Source organism: Rattus norvegicus, chromosome 9 (assembly GCF_021556685.1).
Source record: "Rattus norvegicus strain SHRSP/BbbUtx chromosome 9, alternate assembly SHRSP_T2T, whole genome shotgun sequence".
Classification (NCBI taxonomy): domain Eukaryota; kingdom Metazoa; phylum Chordata; class Mammalia; order Rodentia; family Muridae; genus Rattus; species Rattus norvegicus.
In genome coordinates this window covers 106,544,355-106,562,500 of record NC_141542.1, presented here as the reverse complement: position 1 = coordinate 106,562,500, position 18,146 = coordinate 106,544,355, and the positions used below count along the sequence as shown (strand labels likewise).

At 46.7% G+C, this 18,146-nt stretch overlaps 1 protein-coding gene across 7 annotated transcripts in view; it reads left to right on the top strand.

Annotated features, from left to right (window-relative positions):
• The window catches only part of Col6a3 (collagen type VI alpha 3 chain), a 78,052-nt gene that overhangs the window by 4,065 nt on the left and 55,841 nt on the right, over nt 1-18,146 (top strand). For 4 of the 7 annotated variants that reach the window (XM_087567094.1, XM_087567093.1, XM_087567092.1 and 1 more), the window contains exon 2: nt 11,262-11,377. In XM_087567094.1, the coding sequence (XP_087423220.1) occupies nt 11,290-11,377 (88 nt within the window). In that variant the 5' untranslated portion in view covers nt 11,262-11,289. 7 annotated transcript variants of the gene reach the window in all.

Sequence of the window (18,146 nt, the reverse complement as noted above, 5' to 3'; positions counted from 1 at the left end):
AGTGCATAACCTTGCCTTTGCTGCTCTCCTCAGTAGAGATACATAATTGAAAGAATTTCACATAAACGTCTCATTTTAAATACTTGTTGATTAAAACACATTGGTGACTCTGACCGAGCCACTAAATTTCATGTCAGAGCACCGCTACCCTCTGTGAGTTGTCCCACAACACGTACTCAGGTTTGCTTATCAATCAGGCTCCTTCGCTCCCTGGTGCTAAGCTTTAAGATCAGGTTGGTAAAATTCATGCCTTCCGTTTGGCTATTGAGATATTGAAAAGAACATTGCCTTGGTGAACGTTTTCTTCATACTCTTTGGGGACGTGGGATGTGTTACTCAGAGAGGTGGAGTGCTGGTGGGTGGCTACAGTGTTAGGAGCAGTAATAAAGCCAGCCCCACCCAATGTTCCGCACCTGCCTGATGGATTCCACTAAGCCTGCACCCAGGACCTGGGCATGGGGGTGGGGCAGGGGTGGCTAAGCCTTAAGAAGTACCATGGGAAGAAAGATAATCTTAAGTTTTCCAGGTTTTCTTTGGAGTAGTGGGAGAGGAGTCACCGTTGTTTAAACAACTCTGGAGGATCTGGGATCTATAGCTCAGTTGGGGAGAGTGGTTCCCTGTGCCACAGAATCTAGAAGTGGTGACATGTGTCTGGGATCACAGCGTTTTGAAGCTGGAGGTAGGGGGATCAGAAATTCAAGACAAGTCTTGGCTAAGGTGTGAGTTTCAGGCCAGGCATGTGAAACTGTCTCAAGGAAACAAAAAATCTGGACGTTCAAAAAATGAGAGTAATGAGACGAACAGAGAACGCCTTGCTAAGCCACTAACCAGAGGTTCACCTTGCAGGGTCTGGCTATGCAGAGCCCAGCGCCACCCTCTCTCCTCCCTATCTTTAGCAATCGGGAAATACTGAGAGCTGTTCGTGAGCTGGGGGTGGCCAGGGAAAGCTTCACTGTACAGAGCCATCTCTGTAGAATCCCCCAGTGTGTTGTGTACCCCCGATTGCCACAGTCCCAGTGTTTGGGAATTGTCTGTTGGAAGGAAGAGCTCATGGGCCACTTTAATTCCAGAATTGACCAGCAGCTGGCGATGACTCAGGTCTCGGGGGGGGGGGGGGGGACGGACGGGGACTATTCCAGGAAACTGGTTTTTCACTTCTGGAATCTTCTCTAGTTGAGTCAGCAGCCAGCACTGGCATCTAGATTCAGCTCAGCTTAAACCCACCTATGGCTGGGATGTGGGATGTCCGTGACCTGCTCGGTCAGACGCAATGGATGCAGATATAACACAGTAGTCCAGGGGTCTCTGCCAGTTCACACAATTCACCGTTTTACTCCTAAATACAAACTCTCGGGGAGGTTACTGGTAGAGACAGTAAGGAGGTAGACAAACTCATACAAGCTCTACTGTCTACTTAAGATGAGTTTTTCCTTTTACACATGAAAGCAAGCAGGAAAACGTAACTTTTCCTTAGGCTGTGAGAAGGCCGTGGCCGCTTGCTTTCATAATTCTGTGGCGGCACACATGGTTTTCGGAGGCTGGCGGAACTCAAGTCCCTTGCCAAGGAAGGGAGAAATGTGGGACGTGCTGTGCACCAGCGCCAACTGCGGCCAATGCGTGGCTTGGACGGAGTGTCTGCTTGTATAATTGCTTGTGAAGCGTTTTGTAGCAGGCTCTCTCCCTGACTGTTAAAACGCAGCCAGTCTCTGCCTAACGGTTATAATTAGCTGGATAAACAGGCACAGCATCTCCTCTTCTCATCTGGCTGCCACACAGTTCATAGAATGCCTTTTATGTTTCATGGTGGCCTCTGGTACTATGACAGATTCAGAGTTTTCTGCTTCACGGTTATTCTCGTGTATTTCAGGAGTGTATTTTAAAGCTCGTTTCTAAATATCTGGACAACTGGTCTGGCGTTTGCTCCTGCTCCCTCTTTAGGAGATAGGGACTCATGTAGCCCAGGATGGCCCCCAACTCACCGTGTAGCTTTCTGGCCTCGAACTCTTAAAATGCATGCCTTTGCCTCCCAAGTGCTGCTTTCAGAGAAAGAAAGGAGCTAGACTCTGAAGGGCTCAGCATGTGTCTGAGAGGCTCCCGGTCTTCTCCACAGAGGTCTTCCTGTTAGAGGTGGCCACACCCTCTCTCAAACGCTTCTTAGTACCTTATGATGGCCGCTGAGCATCTGGGCATTGATCTATGAGGTCCCACCGGGGAGAACCAGCACCCTCCAGTGCTGGCAGTTGACAAGGAGGGGGTTTGCTTATGCAGGATCATATAGGATCAGAGATACTGAAAGAATTCGTGGTCACAGGAAAGGCGTAGACTCAAATGTTATTGTTGAACATTGTCACAGAACAGAAAGGCAAGACCATAGTTGTCAGACAAACGGAACAAACTCCATTTCTGATGCATTCCTTTGAAGTGTGTGTCCCAAATCATCTACTTTTGAAGGTTTCCGCGAAGCTGTGCCATTAAGTGCTATAGTAAGCCCCAACCTGTTCTCTTAGGTCACCACAGGATCCTTGCAGCTAAGAAGTCTGACTGGGGGTGGGGTGGGGTGAGGAAAAGGTTTCCTTTCATGGCTGGGTGGTGGTTTCCCACCCTGTGGGAGGCAGAGGCAGGCGAATCTCTAAGTATGAGGCCAGCCTGGTCTACAGAGCAAATTCCAGGACAACTAGGGCTACACAGAGAAACCCTGTCTCAAAAAGAAAAAAGAAAAACGAATAAAGAAAAGCAAACAAATGGGTTGGAGATTTAGCTCAGTGGTAGAGCGAAGGCCCTGGGTACGGTCCCCAGCTCCGAAAAAAAAAGTAAACAAACAAACAAACAAACACAAAACAGGCCTCAAAGAAGCCAGGGAAGCAGCTCACTTAGTAGGGTGATAATTCAGCATACACAAAGCCCAAGTTGTACCTACTCTGAGCCACTAGCTTGTACCACAGACACTATGGTGGTGCATGACTGTAATCCGAGGACCCAGGAGTTGAAGAGAAGGTGGTCTTGGAGTTCGAGGCCAACCTGGTCTACAGAGTAAGTCCCAGGACAGCCAGGGTACCACAAAGAAATCTTGTCTCAAAACGCCTAATTTTTTTTAAAAAAAAATTAATTAATTGTGTGTGTGTGTGACCATAGCCCACAGAGACCAGTAGAGGGCACTGGATCCCTTGGAGCTAGAGTTTCAGGCTCTCCTGAGACCCCCTGGTGTAGGTGCCAAGAGCAGAACTTGGGGCTTCTGCAAGAATAGCTCATCCTCTTAACCCCTGAGCCCCCTCTGCACTCCCGATTTTGATTCCTAAAAGTCCAGAAATAAGGGTGGTAAAGGCCAGAGTAAGTGAACACCCTAAACTCTACTGTGATCTGACATTTCACCCCACAGCGGGGGAGGTGAGATGGGCAGCTACGTTCTGGCTGTGGCCCCAGTTTACCCAGGACAGGGAGGTGCTAATAGAGGCTTCAGAACTCCATAGGAGTGCTTCCTGGCTTCATAAAGTGGTGCCTGGAGACAAATCAAATGAAAGACTTCCAAATGGGAGCTCTGGATGCATTTAAGTCTTTGTTTCAAAATTATTTCCTCGTGTTCATGTGTGTGTGTGTGTGCCTTTCTTTAAAAAAAAAAGAAGGAAAGATTTCCAGACATGGAAAATGGAAATGCTTTTGAGGATGCTTTAATGAAAACTAATTTCACAAAATTGCAAAATGGCCTGGGAAAGTCTGTGCAGTACACTTATGATTTCAAGTTGAAGATTGTGTAGGGCATCCTTGACAGCAAAAGGAGTCTCCCTGGACTTCAAGTGGGCAGCAACCACGTGGGAAAAGACATCCCAATGTTGTGAAAAAGAGATGGAGAAATGCAGGACTTAGACGTGCTAACCAGGAAGCGGAGGATACAGTTGATAATGGCACTTGGTTTTCTGTTGCCTTGAGGGCACAGAGTCTCTGTCAAAGGACAGCCCACCCCACCCAACGCAAGGGTCCTGGGCAGTCAAGTCTGACTTTTATGTCTTCAAATCGGGAAGAAAAGAACCAGACATTCACCAATACCAAGGATATTTATTCTTCCCTGCACCAAGAACTCCGGGAGTTTCCCAGAGGTTGGGAAAACTCTGCCTAGCTTGTACCATTTCCTGGATTTCGTTCCTTCCTTGGAGCTAAGGGGTTCCGTCTGGATGCTGGTCCTGTCTTGTTTTATCTGTGTGTGTTTTGCCAGTCACCTTTCCTCGTCCGGTTTTAGCTTCTCGGCTTTAACATGGCGGGAGCAGTGAACTGCATTTCGGGGAAGGAGGTGGGCAATCCTGCCTTGAAGATAGAAACCCAGTGGCTAATTTCTTCTGCTCAGTGGTTACCTCTTTCTCTTCCCAGAGTGATGGGTCTAGCAGTGGGAGAAGAGGGAGTGTGCCTACCTTCGTTCCCCATCATTAGAAAGGGCAATCCTGGCCACTGTCTGGGAGATGATGCTTGATACCTTTAGATTAGTGCAATCTCGGTAAAAGCTCCCTTTCCTGCAAGTGTTTCTTCTGCTCATCTCCATGAGGATGCAGTCCTATGATGTAAGGGGCTCCTACTCCTCAGGTGAATATTTATTAATATTTTCACTTGTTATTAACTCTACTACGTGGTTCATTACATCCTAGGGTCTTGATTTCCTGACAGCAAACCACGGAGGCAATTTCTTTTCAATTTTACACCCGGGGATCCAGCAGTGTGGTCGGTCACTAGTGGGATCTCAATGGTACCTCAACCCAGGGCATCAGCTCTTGCCCTGCTTCTTAGAGGGGAAGGGGCTTCTCCTGTCCTCCCCTCTCCTCAATGCCTGGGTGGAGTCTGGGGGGTAGTTGTGTATATTCTGTCTCTCGGAGCCGTCAGGTACCTAGGGAGCTGCTCTTCTGAGATGAATGCTGGGAAAGTGAACATCTTGGCTAAGTTTACTCATATAACATGGGTGCCATTTCCTTCGAGAAGCCCAATTAGCTGGTGGCTTCAAACGTCTTCACAGAGCCATGGCATCACCGCCTCCAGCTTAGGGAGCACGGAAGGCTAGGAGCGAGCTTTAGGGGTTGCTCCAGTATGACTAACACATGGTAGGATTAGTGTATTCAAAGGAGTCCCCTGTGTGAGGGTCAGGGATCATTAGCAAAACTACTCCATATGACTCACCCACAGTGAGCTCTCTGTCCATGTGGTCTGCAAAGCCATCGCAGCATTTCCTGTCCTCGACGTAGACTCAACAGTGGTCAGACAGTCCTTACCTCAGACCCCACCTTTCCCCTTCCATAGATCCCACAGCTTATTGCCTCATAGCGAGGTGCTAGCATATTCCTGTACCCTAATTCCCCCACAAGATGCTCCTTGAAAGATGAAGCAGTGGCTCAGCTAGTGAAGTCCATGCCTTGCAAGCTTGGGGACTGAGTTGTACCCAAGACCCACATAAAAAGCCCCGTGGCTATGCACACCTGTTGTCTTGGCTCTGAGAGGCAGAGCCGGGATTCCTAAAGGCTTGCTGGTCAGTCTAGCCCAACTGCTGTGTTCAGTGAGAGAGATTTTTGTCTCAAATCCTGAGGTGGAAACCAGTTGAGGAAAACACATAACATTGACCTCTGTCCTCTTCAGGCACCCAGGCAGGTATATGCATATGTGCACACATGCACACACACGCACATATGTACACATACATACACAATGCTACTTAAAGCTTTACGTTTCCTGAATTAATTAAATATTTAAAAATCATTGAACCGGAATACTAGAAGACCTGCATGCACATCTTTTGATTGAAGTCGTGATGCTTAAAACTCTGATGGAATGTGGTGGCAGAAAGTGGCACAGCTGAATTTAGAGTCACAGAAAGAAAGCACCCTGTCCCCGAGGCATAGCTCTTTCAGAGATGTAGTTTGGTGCACAATGGTGGGAGAGTTTTAGAGTTTCCACAGGTTGACCCAGCATTAAAATACAGCTCTAGACTAATTACAAAGCCATGAGGCATTCTGGAGGAACAGACTGTATTCCTTGAGAGGACCCAGAAGGGTGTAGATTCTCCATCAAATGTCCGTCTACACAGCTGAAGCAGAATGAAGACTAGAATGTGTACGGCGTCCTTTTGTGTTGTCCTGAGTGTGCATTATCAGTTAATTTCACACACACACACACACACACACACACACACACACACACAGAGAGAGAGAGAGAGAGAGAGAGAGAGAGAGAGAGAGAGAGAGAGGGAGAGGGAGAGGGAGAGGGAGAGGCAGGCAGGCAGACAGACAGAAGCATTGCTCTTGCTTTAACCTTTTTAATGAAGGAACACTCTAGGATAGTCTAGAAGGATAGAAAGGTCTAGAAGGTTTCCAGAGTGGAACTTGGGGTTGGCAGTGTTCTACAGAGTGAAGGGGTGGAGTTGGGGCAGTGAGTCGGTGAGAGGGTCACCAGCCCATCAGCAGTGGGTTCCATACTTACTGTGAGCAGAGCCCCACCGCTGCCACGCAAGTTACGTTAAGTTCCGGGCACACCGTGGAGCCATAGCACTGAGCACCACAGACTGCGCCTCAGAGTTGTGTGTTTCTGTGTCTAAGGCTGACACGCTGGCCAGGGGTAGTTGCGTGGACTGGTGGTTTTGCAGCAGCTGAGCTCAGTCCCTGAAGGCTTGGAATCTGAGCCACAGGGTGGCTTCTGAGTCCCAGGTGATACTCGCTGTGGATGTTCCTTAGAGATCCAAACCCATGCTGGGTCTGGGAATTGAGTCTTTTGGTTATGGTCTCATCTTTGGGCATGCCTTACCTCAGTCAGTGCTGTGTCCCATTCTTTAAGGCTGGGCTTGGCCTCAGGAAGGTGGACGAGCTTCAGGTATTCTATGCATTTTGCCTCAGAAATACTCTTCTCTCCTAACCCCTGCCCCTCCCATTTTGCCAAGTGTCCTGCCTTCTCCTCACTCCCAGGCAAAGCTTTGTCACCAAATAGTTGGCCGCAGTATCCTCTCCCATCAGTTTTCCAGTGACAATTTTGGGGTCGTGAGAGCGTTTCATCTGGGAAAGTGCACATCTGTGTTTATTGCATGAGAAGCAGCTAGGGTGGACCACAGGACCAGAGCCGAGCCTGTAGGAGGGTCAGGCTCAGATGCACAAACTTTGGCCTTAGCCAGAGTCTGTACCATGCTAAGGTACCAGTTGGGGAAGATGTGACCCTGGAACCAGGTGCACATGCTCACACCAGATTCTTATTTTCATAAAACTTTCCCTCAAATGTCATCATTTCGTTACTACATGCCTCCCTTCCTTCTTTTTCAGGTGTTAGCTACAAGCAGTAATAACTGTGGTGTTATTCGAATACTGGGGCACAGACATATACATTGCTTCCCTCTCACTGCAAAGTCTATGACCCCTCAAAGGTCTCCCATATTCCATATCATTTCTGTCAACTCAGTGACTGATTTTAGGGGTGCATCATTGCCTGTGTTTTTAAAAACCCACCAATGGGGTAGGTGAGATGGCTCAGTGGGTAAAGGTGCTTGCCACCTAGCTTGAAAATCTCAGTTGGAGTTCCAGGACCCTCATGTTGGAAGGAGAGGACCGCCTCCTCCAGTATGTTCACTGACTCCCACATGCATGCTCGTGGCACACCTGTTCCACCCCAACCCTCACCCCCATTAAGTAAGCAAATTAATTAAAAACAGCTGCGATATTTACTGCCTTAATTTTCTAACTTGTTTACTTATTCTGTTGTTGCAGACACATAAAATGTAGCATCTTAATTGTGTTTAGCTATACAATGCAACAGCATTAGCTACATGTACCTTGTACCACAGTTCTCTGGACCTTTTTGACCTTGTAGAAGTTGCTGCAGCCACAGAGCATCAGTACAGCCTTCCCTCCTCTGCATGCCCCATTCATTCAGTTTCTAACTCTGGCTACATTAGATGCCTCCTGTGAAGGAGTCATGCCACTGTTTCTTTTTGTTGCTATTTGTTTCGTTTCAGTTTGAATGCATTTAGCTTGCTTTGCTTGCCTGATTGCGCTAATTGATTAGGACTTACTATTTTCTCTTAAAAAGAAGCCATAGAGAAGGTAAGGTTGCTATTCAGAAAAGGACTCCATTTTCAACCCTGTCTTTTGTTGTTTGGAGATGGGATCTAGTATCTCTCATATGCTCATCAAATAAGTCCTCCATCCCTGAGCGCTGCCTGAACAGGTTTGTTTTCCCCCCTACTGCATGTGATGTTTGCTTGGGTTTTCTGGGTATTGTCTTTATTCTGTAGTAGTTTTCTTCAAGTCCCAGTGTTTTGAATAGTTTATTTTATTTATCCGTATCATGACAATGTGTTAAAGTTTGTCAAATGAACTCTGAGATGATCATGTGATTTCCTCTATGTATCTATGTATCTATCTATCTATCTATCTATCTATCTATCTATCTATCTATCTATCTTTCATGTTTCACACCATCCTTCCATTCCAGGAACACATCCTACTTGGTAATGATGTGTCCTTATTTTAAGCTGCTTTTAAGTTTGGCTTTCTAGAATTTGGCTGAGCACATCAGTATTTGTCAGGAACATTGGCTGTACTTTTCTTTTCTGGTAGTATTTTTTCTTATTCTTGTTTTAAGATAAGCCTGACCATATGAAACAAGTCTGGAGGTGTTGCCTCTTCCTCGGTGTTTTGGAAAGAGTTTGGGAAGAACTTGGTTAGTTCTTTTAACATTCAATGGGACTTCCCACTGCAACTACCCACTCCTGAGCTTTACTTTCTGATGGGTTTGACTGTGGACTTAAATTCCACAGCAGCTACATCAGCTCAGAGTTTTTATTGTTTTTGACACGGTCTCGGGTATTGAATATCTACTCCCACCATCACAGCTTCCTGGTCTCATGGAGTCTTATTCTGACTGCACAATGGTGGAGGCTCTTGTGCAAATTGTGGTACATGGTCACTTTGTTCTCCTTTCTCATTCCTCCTTACCAGACTCAAACCTTTCCCGAGTCAAGGGATATAGAAGAAATTTGCAAGTATTTGGATTTTTTAATATAATGAGAGAGAAAGAGCAAGCAAGAGAGAGAGGAGAGAGAGCAAGAGAGAGAGAGAAAGAGAGAGAAGGGGGAAGGGTGGAAAGGGAGGGAGAGAAGAGGAGAGGAGCAGAGAAGAGAAGAGAAGAGAAGAGAAGAGAAGAGAAGAGAAGAGAAGAGAAGGGAGCAGAGGCTCTGAATTACGGTCCACATTGATTCGAGATGGATTTAGCTAGAGTTTCACCAGAAGAGCCCCTTTTACCATTTGATACCCTAATAGTGAAACATAAATTATGAAGTAAGCCAACTATGCTTAAATTAAATGATTTTCAGTTTCCTAAACCAGATGGACTTTCACCCTTTAACCACAGACCATTCCAGATGATTCCCACTATCAAACAGTTTTCAAACTCAATACAAAGGGAAAAAAAGTGAGAATCTGAACTCACTTTACAGAACCAATACTGATGGTGTTGTTGGCTCTGGTCTCTCCCCTGAGCCTCTTTGAAGTACCCTTGGTCACCAGTGCCTTCCAGCCTTCTCATTTGCTCACTGGGAGATGCTGAGTCCCACCACCAAAGGCCATGGGTCCCCAGTAGCAGGAATCAGTGCTTTGGGGCACAGGGAAGAGGGGGAGGAGGAAGGAGACCTCAGCCTGAATGGAAACCCCCAAGCAACTCTATGGAGGAGTCCTGAGGAAGATTCCAGCCCCAAGCTGATTCATTATTGGAGAGAAAAGGCTGAGGAGGCAGAGGAGTAGCCTGAGGGGGAGGAGAAGGTGTTGGCAGCCTGAGGACATGGGCTACTGAACACTCAGAGCCTGGGCTTGTCTGGAAGTCATGTTTGCAGTCATCAGCTGGTGCATGGTGGCAAAGCAGGCAATGGGCACTCGGCCTCAGCCCTCAGCCCTCAGCCCTGACTTTGTTGTCTCCCAAACCGAATCTCTCTGGGCTTGTTCCATGGTGGTGAGATTCGAGGTTGGCCTGTGACAGGGAAAACGCTGGTTAGCAAGGGAGGAAAAGGTAGAGTTGGACACAGGCCTCACTGTCTCTAGCTAGGCAGAGCCTATTCCCATCAAGAGGACCAGTGCATCCCCACACCCTCTGTGCACACGAGGCAAGCCCTGTCCTCTTTCATCAGTCCATTTTCTCAGGAGCATGCAGCCTTCAAGTTGCTGCCTGCTTCAGTTTGGAAAAACAGTTGGTCTTGTAGTGCCTGACTGAGGCTGATGATAGAGTTAGAGATTCTCGCTTAGAGGGTCAGTTACTATGACTCTCAGGAGAGGGTGCCCACTTAGCTCATTCCTTAGTAATTGGAGTGAAGAAAGTTCCAGATTATACTGAAATCACGACGAAGGTCCATTAAGAAAATAGAAACACACACACACACACACACACACACACACACACACACACTCAGACACCTATACACACATATATAGTAAAACAAATAATAAAGTCTGTGGTCCCTCAGGAAGAGCTCCATCTACCCACTGTGTGTTTTCTAGTCTCTTCTTGACACCCCACTTGTTTGTAGAATAGAGGGCAGAACCAAGGGCTCCATGGTCATCAGACAAATGCTTTATTGCCAAGCTGCATCTCCAGCTCACCGTTCACGTTTCACTTTAACACAGGGTCTTGGTGAGTTGCTCAGGTTGGCCTTGAACTCATTCTGTAGATCAAACTGTTCTTGTATTCATAAATCTGTGATCTTTCTACTTCAGTCCACAGTAACTAAGACTACAGGCCTGCAGCACAGTCAAGTGTGTTTGTGTGTGTGTGTGTGTGTGTGTGTGTGTGTGTGTGTGTGTGTGTGTGTGTATGAGTCATATGTCACTTAGAAGTGGGGGCCCATTCTGAGAATAGCATTGGGTGGATCCGCTCTTGAGGGGGCATCAGAGTTCATCCTGAGAGAACTGTAACATTATTAGTTAAGAAACCTTGAGGGACCACAGCTGTCTCTAAGGGTTTTGCCAATTGAATGTCATTATGTGGCATGCAATGTATCTGTTTGTGTCTCTGAATGTCATTATGTGATATGTAATGTATCTGTTTGTGTCTTCCTGTCTGCCCACCTGCCTGTGTATTTATAGTCTACTCCTTTGTTGCTGGTTCAAACACTATTCACATGCAAAGCCTGTTCAGAAGTCTAAAACACACACACACACACACACACACACACACACACACACACACACACACACACACACACACACACGGATTTTTGGAGAGCTAAGAACCCACCATTCTTTTGGCCGTGTCCTTTCTTTTAGGTTCACACTTGGTGCTTAGACATTCAAAATGAGGAAACACCGGCATCTGCCCCTAGTGGCTGTCTTTAGCCTTCTCCTCTCTGGCATCACCATGACTCATGCCCAACAACAATCAGGTAAGGTTTAATTTTATTGAAAAAAAAAGTTATCAGCAGTATTTGAGTCTAGATCAAATCACCCAGAGCTTGACATGGGGCCTGGGAATGTTGAGAATCAGCGGGATGTGGGTGGGCTTTACAGATACAGTGTCTAGGGCAAGGTGGCTTTTCTTGTCTTTTCTTTTTTCTAAAAATTTGAACTTCAAATCTTGAATTGCTTGGTAAGTGGAATTATCTTCACACTGGGTCTGAGTAGAGTTTCCATCCCATAAAGCTTTCCATATGAGCGACTTTTCTACATCTCTGGCACTGGACTGCAGGAAGAAGACAATTATTGTGATAAAAATTCTTTCCTTAAAATGAGAAAAAAATAAAGACACAAACCGCAACTTCCTCCATCTCTAACCATAGACACAGAATGGTAGTTATACATGGGAACCATTGGTTCCTTAAAAACAAAATGTTTCCCTCAACAACTTTAAATAGTGTGCCCCAACACTCCTTTTAGGGCAGCAAGATAAGCTATGTTGGAACTGGATGCCTTTGACGGGGTCTCCTTGTCATTAGCCAGGGGTAGTGGGTATAGGCAGGCTCCTCTGATATGGAGATATGTAGTAACTTCTTAGAGAGCTTGTCTTCGTTCGAAAATGCAAGAGAAACAAGACTTCTCCCTCTAAATATCCGTGGTTTTCCCCACTTACAGAGTTACTTGTCACATTACATTTCTTTCATGTTTTCTGAAGCCCTGTGGGTTGGGGGTGAGCTTCCGAAGCGTCAGTGGGCTCCTTATGCCTCAGCTGGGGCCACTTTCTCCTTCACGATGAGAAGCGAGTTGCTATAGATGGTTGCTTACCAAAGACAAGAGGTCCCTTTGGTCTGGTCAGATGGACATAGGAGGGTCAACTTGTCACAAACAGTCATGCCTCAGCTCAAAGACACCCAGGCTTGTTTCTCCTCTTCTGGAACACTCTGCTAACCCCCGACTTGGGGCTACTTGGTATGGAACTTGGGCGATTGGCTGGGGATAACAGCAGCTGCGGCCTCTTTCTTGGCTCTGCTCGGCAGGTAAGTTCTCCTACTTGCCCTCATTTAGCCGAAATGTGTGACTTATTTGTTAACAGCAGAAGGTCTATTTAGGAAGAGGTGCGTGGACAGGAGGTCACTGAATCGGCAGAAAAAACCTGAACCAATGTCTTTTTTTAAAGATGTCAAAAACGGTGCGGCGGCTGACATATTGTTTCTAGTGGATTCCTCTTGGAGTGCTGGGAAGGACCGTTTCCTGCTTGTTCAAGAGTTTCTGTCTGATGTTGTAGAGTCTTTATCTGTGGGAGACAATGATTTTCATTTTGCTCTGGTCCGGCTCAACGGAAACCCACATACTGAGTTCCTGTTAAATGCATACCACTCTAAACAAGAAGTCCTTTCTCATATTTTGAACATGTCTTACATTGGGGAAAGCAATCAAACTGGAAAAGGATTAGAATATATAATTCACAGCCACCTCACTGAGGCTTCTGGAAGCCGGGCCGCTGACGGAGTCCCTCAGGTTATCGTAGTATTAACTGACGGGCAATCGGAGGAGGACGGCTTCGCTCTGCCCTCAGCGGAACTTAAGTCTGCGGACGTTAACGTGTTTGCAGTTGGAGTTGAGGATGCAGATGAAAGAACCTTAAGGGAAATAGCAAGCGAACCGCTCAGTATGCATGTTTTCAACCTAGAGAACGTTACCTCACTTCATGACATGGTAGGGAACTTAGTGTCCTGTATACACTCCTCTGTGAATCCAGAAAGGGCTGGGGACAAGGAAAGCCTTAAAGACATCACAGGTAATGTCTTCATTGCCAGGCTGATCCCTGCCCTGCTGCTCTGTGGCTGTGAGCTTAGCAAATACTGGCCTAAAGCAGCCTCATGCCTAAGAGACGCTGGGGACTTAGGGAAGAGATGTTCTCAAGGTTAAAAACAAAGGCGTGACTAGCCTTCTTCATTCTCCTTCAAACACAGCCTCCACCCGTACCAAGAGGAGGTTTCGGAAACAGCCAACATTTGAACTTCAAAACCCACATTCCGATGCTATCCCAGGGCTAGTTTACCTTCCTTAAGAAGAAAGCCTTCCTCGGATGGGACAGGCATCCATCTAGGAGTAGAGAACCCTAAGAGGCACTAGGCTGAGGGAGGAGAGGAAGCCTGTGTTTGTTTTAAAGATTTGACAGAATCAGAGGACCATGTCTTAGCTGTGATGTGGTCCAAGCTTTTTTCCCTAAGTTTTCATTTTAGAAGAAAGTGAGTCTTAAAGCATAGGTGACAAGCTGGGGAAAGAGCTAGTTCTGAGCTATGGCATTCCTGCCCGTGGTCTGCACTGTTCTATCTTTTGTGCCCTGGGACTGAAACCATGAGACTCTTCAGATTCTAATGCTTTACTTGTGGTCAACCTGGGAGTATGCAGCAGCTGGTGGCTGTCACATTGGCTGTTAACATTTCAGAACGAGTGACAGGAGAGTCCTTAAATCAATCAAGGCCATTGATTTTCCTTCCACTGATAAATGCCCAAAAGACTGAGAGGGAAGAAATGTGATAAGAATGCAAATTCTACCTTCCAACAGCAATCTTGCCTCATGGTCAGGATTAGCTTCATCAGCCGGGATGGGGGCAGGGCGCCCTGTGCTAGAGCACAAGTCCATAGAGAGCTCAAGTCTGTGCAGCAAGTGGGAAGGAGGGAGATCCCGAGAGGGTAGCTGTAGCGTAGAAAAGCCTGCGAGGAGAGACTCATGTCTCTTGACGGAGAGGAAGGATCTGCATCCCTAGGATTCTCATGTGGGGAAACTGAGCAGCCCAGGTGGAATGGACTTAGGTGGACGGGGAGAGCGCCAGGTTTGGGAGCCTGCGGTTGGAGCTATTTGGAACAATTATTGCAGAGATGTGACGAGGGTCACACCTAGGAAATGACTGTGGACTCGCAGCAATGCGCAATAAAAGCCAGAGCTTACCAGCCAGGGGAACGTTCACCAGTATGCCCCTTCTCTAGCTTGCGTCAAACTCCTCAGGTACATCAGAAGCTGGAGAACTCCCAGATGGAGAGTTTTGAAAGAGAGATCCACTCAGGTAATGCAGTTACCTAGAAGCTATGAGGACCTTAGCCACACCCTCCCTTGGCGTCCTGGCAGGGTGGGGAAGGGGGTGAAATGCTGGAGTGAATGGGGAGAATTCTGAGGGTCAAAGGATGAGATGCCTGGGGACTGTCCTTAGGACAGCTGAGTGTGTATCAAGGGTACAGCCAGTGTGTAGTAAGAGGGCGTTTGGGAATCATGGAGTTGGAGAATTGGAGAGGTCAATGAGGCCAGAAGGGCAACCTATGCCCTCTAGAGAGGACTTCTAGGGGAGAGGCAGAAGAGGTGAGAGGCTGGTCATCCTCACAGCCATAAAGGTCTCTTCAGACAGCTCTTGAGTATGCAGTGTGGCGGCAGGTTGATCACCATTCGACTGGGGCTATGGAGAGAGGCTAAGCAAAATGGGTGGTAGCTGGTTCTTGACTAGGGAAAGAGTGATCTTGCAGCCAGGATTCGGGAGGTATGTACATCCCAGAGGAGGTGGTAGAGGGAGCCAAGTTCACGGGCAGCTTTTTCCCTCTGCCAAGAGGATGGCTGAGGCAGGAGGCTGGATTTAAAGCATTTGGTGAAGCCATTCTCCTACAATGAAGACACTAGGAAGTGGAATGAAGAAACAGTAGAGAATTTGAGGCATGAGTCAAACACTCTAAGGAGCGTGTGGGGGGACCTAGCGGAGACAGACGGAACAGGCAGCAAGCCTTTGGGATTATAGTCAGCTATAAGGGGCAGCTATAAGGAAATAACGTCGGGGTTGGGGATTTAGCTCAGTGGTAGAGCACTTGCCTAGGAAGCGCAAGGCCCTGGGTTCAGTCCCCAGCTCCGAAAAAAAGAACCAAAAAAAAAAAAAAAAAAAAAAAAGGAAATAACGTCAGTCCTGTTTCATCACAGAGATTTAGAAAACTGCAGGTGAAGAGGGGTGGTGGGTGTGAGCAGAAAGAAACCTGTTTCCATGGATATACAAGGCTTGGGTACATAGGACTTTGGGAATGACACATCCTAAGGAGTTTCTGAAGGCTGGTCCTCCATGACTTCTCCACAATTCCCCTTCATCTCAACTTTGGTAGGATTGGGGCCACCAAAGTGTACCAAATGACAGGGAGGAGACTGCCTGGTCCACTTATCTGTACTACTAGGGTTCCCTGCTTCCAGAGAGTGGGGGTCTCTCCTCTGGAATTGTTTTATAATTGCCAGGTGGTAGGAAACAAATGTGTGTTCTAGAGGTCACCCTGGATGGTATTCCAGTTTCAGAGGGAAGGACAAGAGGGGACCTGGGTCAGCTGTCCGCGTCTACCAGGAGTCTCTGACCCACTCCTTTCAGAATAATGACATACTCATTTGAAAATGTGGTTATTAGAGAACAGCACATTTCTAAAGTTCATGTATTGACAAACTAGTGAACACGAATAGATAATGTAGCCATTATATAAAGGATAGGAACCGAAATGCTCACAGCAAGAGCCAAGAGCCTACCGGCTGCATATTTCTACACAGCTAAAACCCTTTGTTTTTATGCCAAGAGAGCATCTCTGTCTTCTATGTCTAAGTCACTGGCAGCACCAGGGTGGAGTATTACTGGTCTGTTGTCTTCTCTGATTAACTGCGCTCTGCAATTCTTTTGTATCACATCTCACTGGGTGTTCGCTCCATAGCTAGACCAAAATACGATAAAATGATCGTAATCGTGAGTCCTGCATAAAATCCTTGAAAAGGCACATCAGTGGCCTGACTGAGATTGCTATAGGGACCTTACACATTCCCTATTACTATTTCTGGTTCTAACATGAGAGCATACACAGTCAGGGCCCTAACGATCACCATTCTGCATGGACCCTGCCCTGCTAGTTAGTCTTGGTTGTATGTGTATGTTTCTTTAAGTCCCCTTTTCACCCTTTGGAAATGGGCGAAACTGAGATGTGAGACCTTCACTATAAAACAGAAGCTGCAGGTGATTCTGAGGAGCCCCGCATACATTTTCTTTACAAATTGTGTTTCTCTCAGGAAAATTCCTGGACACCCAGGCAACTGGGGCTTAGAGCTCTTCCGGGGACATCTTGAATTCTTTCCATAGAAAGTACCACAGAGGGTATGACACATGAGACACGATGTAGACCACCAGCCAGCTTCCATATTTTACACTTTCAGGCTGATCTGATTTCTCTTGGAATTGGTGTTGGTCGCTGGTGCGCCTTGCTGCACACAAGAACCCGGGACCCCCTGGGTCTTTGTGTGGCTTCGGCTCTCACGGCTAACAAAGCATGCTCTGTGTGTTCCATTATTGTGTGTGTAAGAGGATCATGGTTCTGACTCAGTGATGACAAATTATCCATCATTTTATGACCTACCCCTGACCATGTTCAGCCCACCCCCCTCAGCCGGCTCCCCCATCCAGAGAGTTCTTGGGTGGTATAAGAATGGCAGAGGTGGATGTAAGGAAGGCAGAATCATGCCGTGCTATGACTGAAGATCTGTTTATTGTCCATCTCTATCATAGAGAACCTTTGAAAAAGACGTCTGATAGGGTGTGTAAGAAACAGGCCCTTCTGTGTCCTTCGAGGTCACTGGCATAGATCTGGAAATATGGAGGCGATTTATGGTGTACGCCATGCAATGGTGATAGTAATTTTTATGATCTGTGCAATTCACGCCCCCTGGCTCTGCATTCTCCCAAGATCCTTCTGGAATCTTCTTTCTACTCTGGCTGAAGACTGGTGAATACTTTGGAATTCAAGCCAAGGGTCTGGTCTTCTGTTGATTTTGTACGACAGTTACTAACACATAAGATCTTAGTTACTATAACAAAGTGACTGACCTCTTGTACCTTGTCAGGAGGACAGGGGGGTAGCAACATTTCAAGTTTACTACCTTTCCCTGTGCAAAGGGTTAAACCCTGAAGGGGTTGTCAAGGTCTTTGAAGTACATAGGGAAGGAAGATGGTGCCTAAGCCTCGTCCTCCCTGCTTTTCCTCTCATGAGAACACTGCCCCAGAGAAAAACTCCAATTTTGTGAGATGAGCTTTTCCCCAGAGAGAATATAAACAGATCGTCTGGTACAAGGAAAAACTAAATTTAAATATAAAACACCCACTGGCACTCAAAAACCTGAATGAATGGTCCTTTCTTGCATTACAGTGTAATCACTGTGCTTCCGAGCCCTAGGGTAGAATATTCATCCTCACATAGAGGCCCTTCTTGTCCCCAGTACACCCTTAATTCATTAAAACATTTGCTAGGGCAATTTTGCCCTTCTAGTATGAAATGGTGTGATTTTAGAGCGCAAGTTGAGCCTTTGGACTCCCCTGTTCTGGTGTAGGCTTACTCACTGCTCCCCTTTACCTGAGCCTCAGTGTAACCCTTGTTTCCAGTAATTGAAAGTTCAAGTTTCCCTCACTAAGAAAATAAAGAGGTCTTTGGCAGTCATTTTTATGTCCTTCAATGATGACTATGCTGATTGGCTTAGGATCTCTCAGCCAGTCTTGGTTCTTCTAGGCAATCATCAAATGTCATAAAATGAGGTTGGATAATTATGTCATGACTGGCTTCACATCACTCTGCTTAACATTGTTCTTCATTATTTGACTGAATACAGAGGCAATGCAAACCAAACATCTCTGATCCCAGCCCAACATTTGGATTTCACACAGCCAAGAACCCGAGAGACAATTGTAGGATCTGACATAGGTCAAG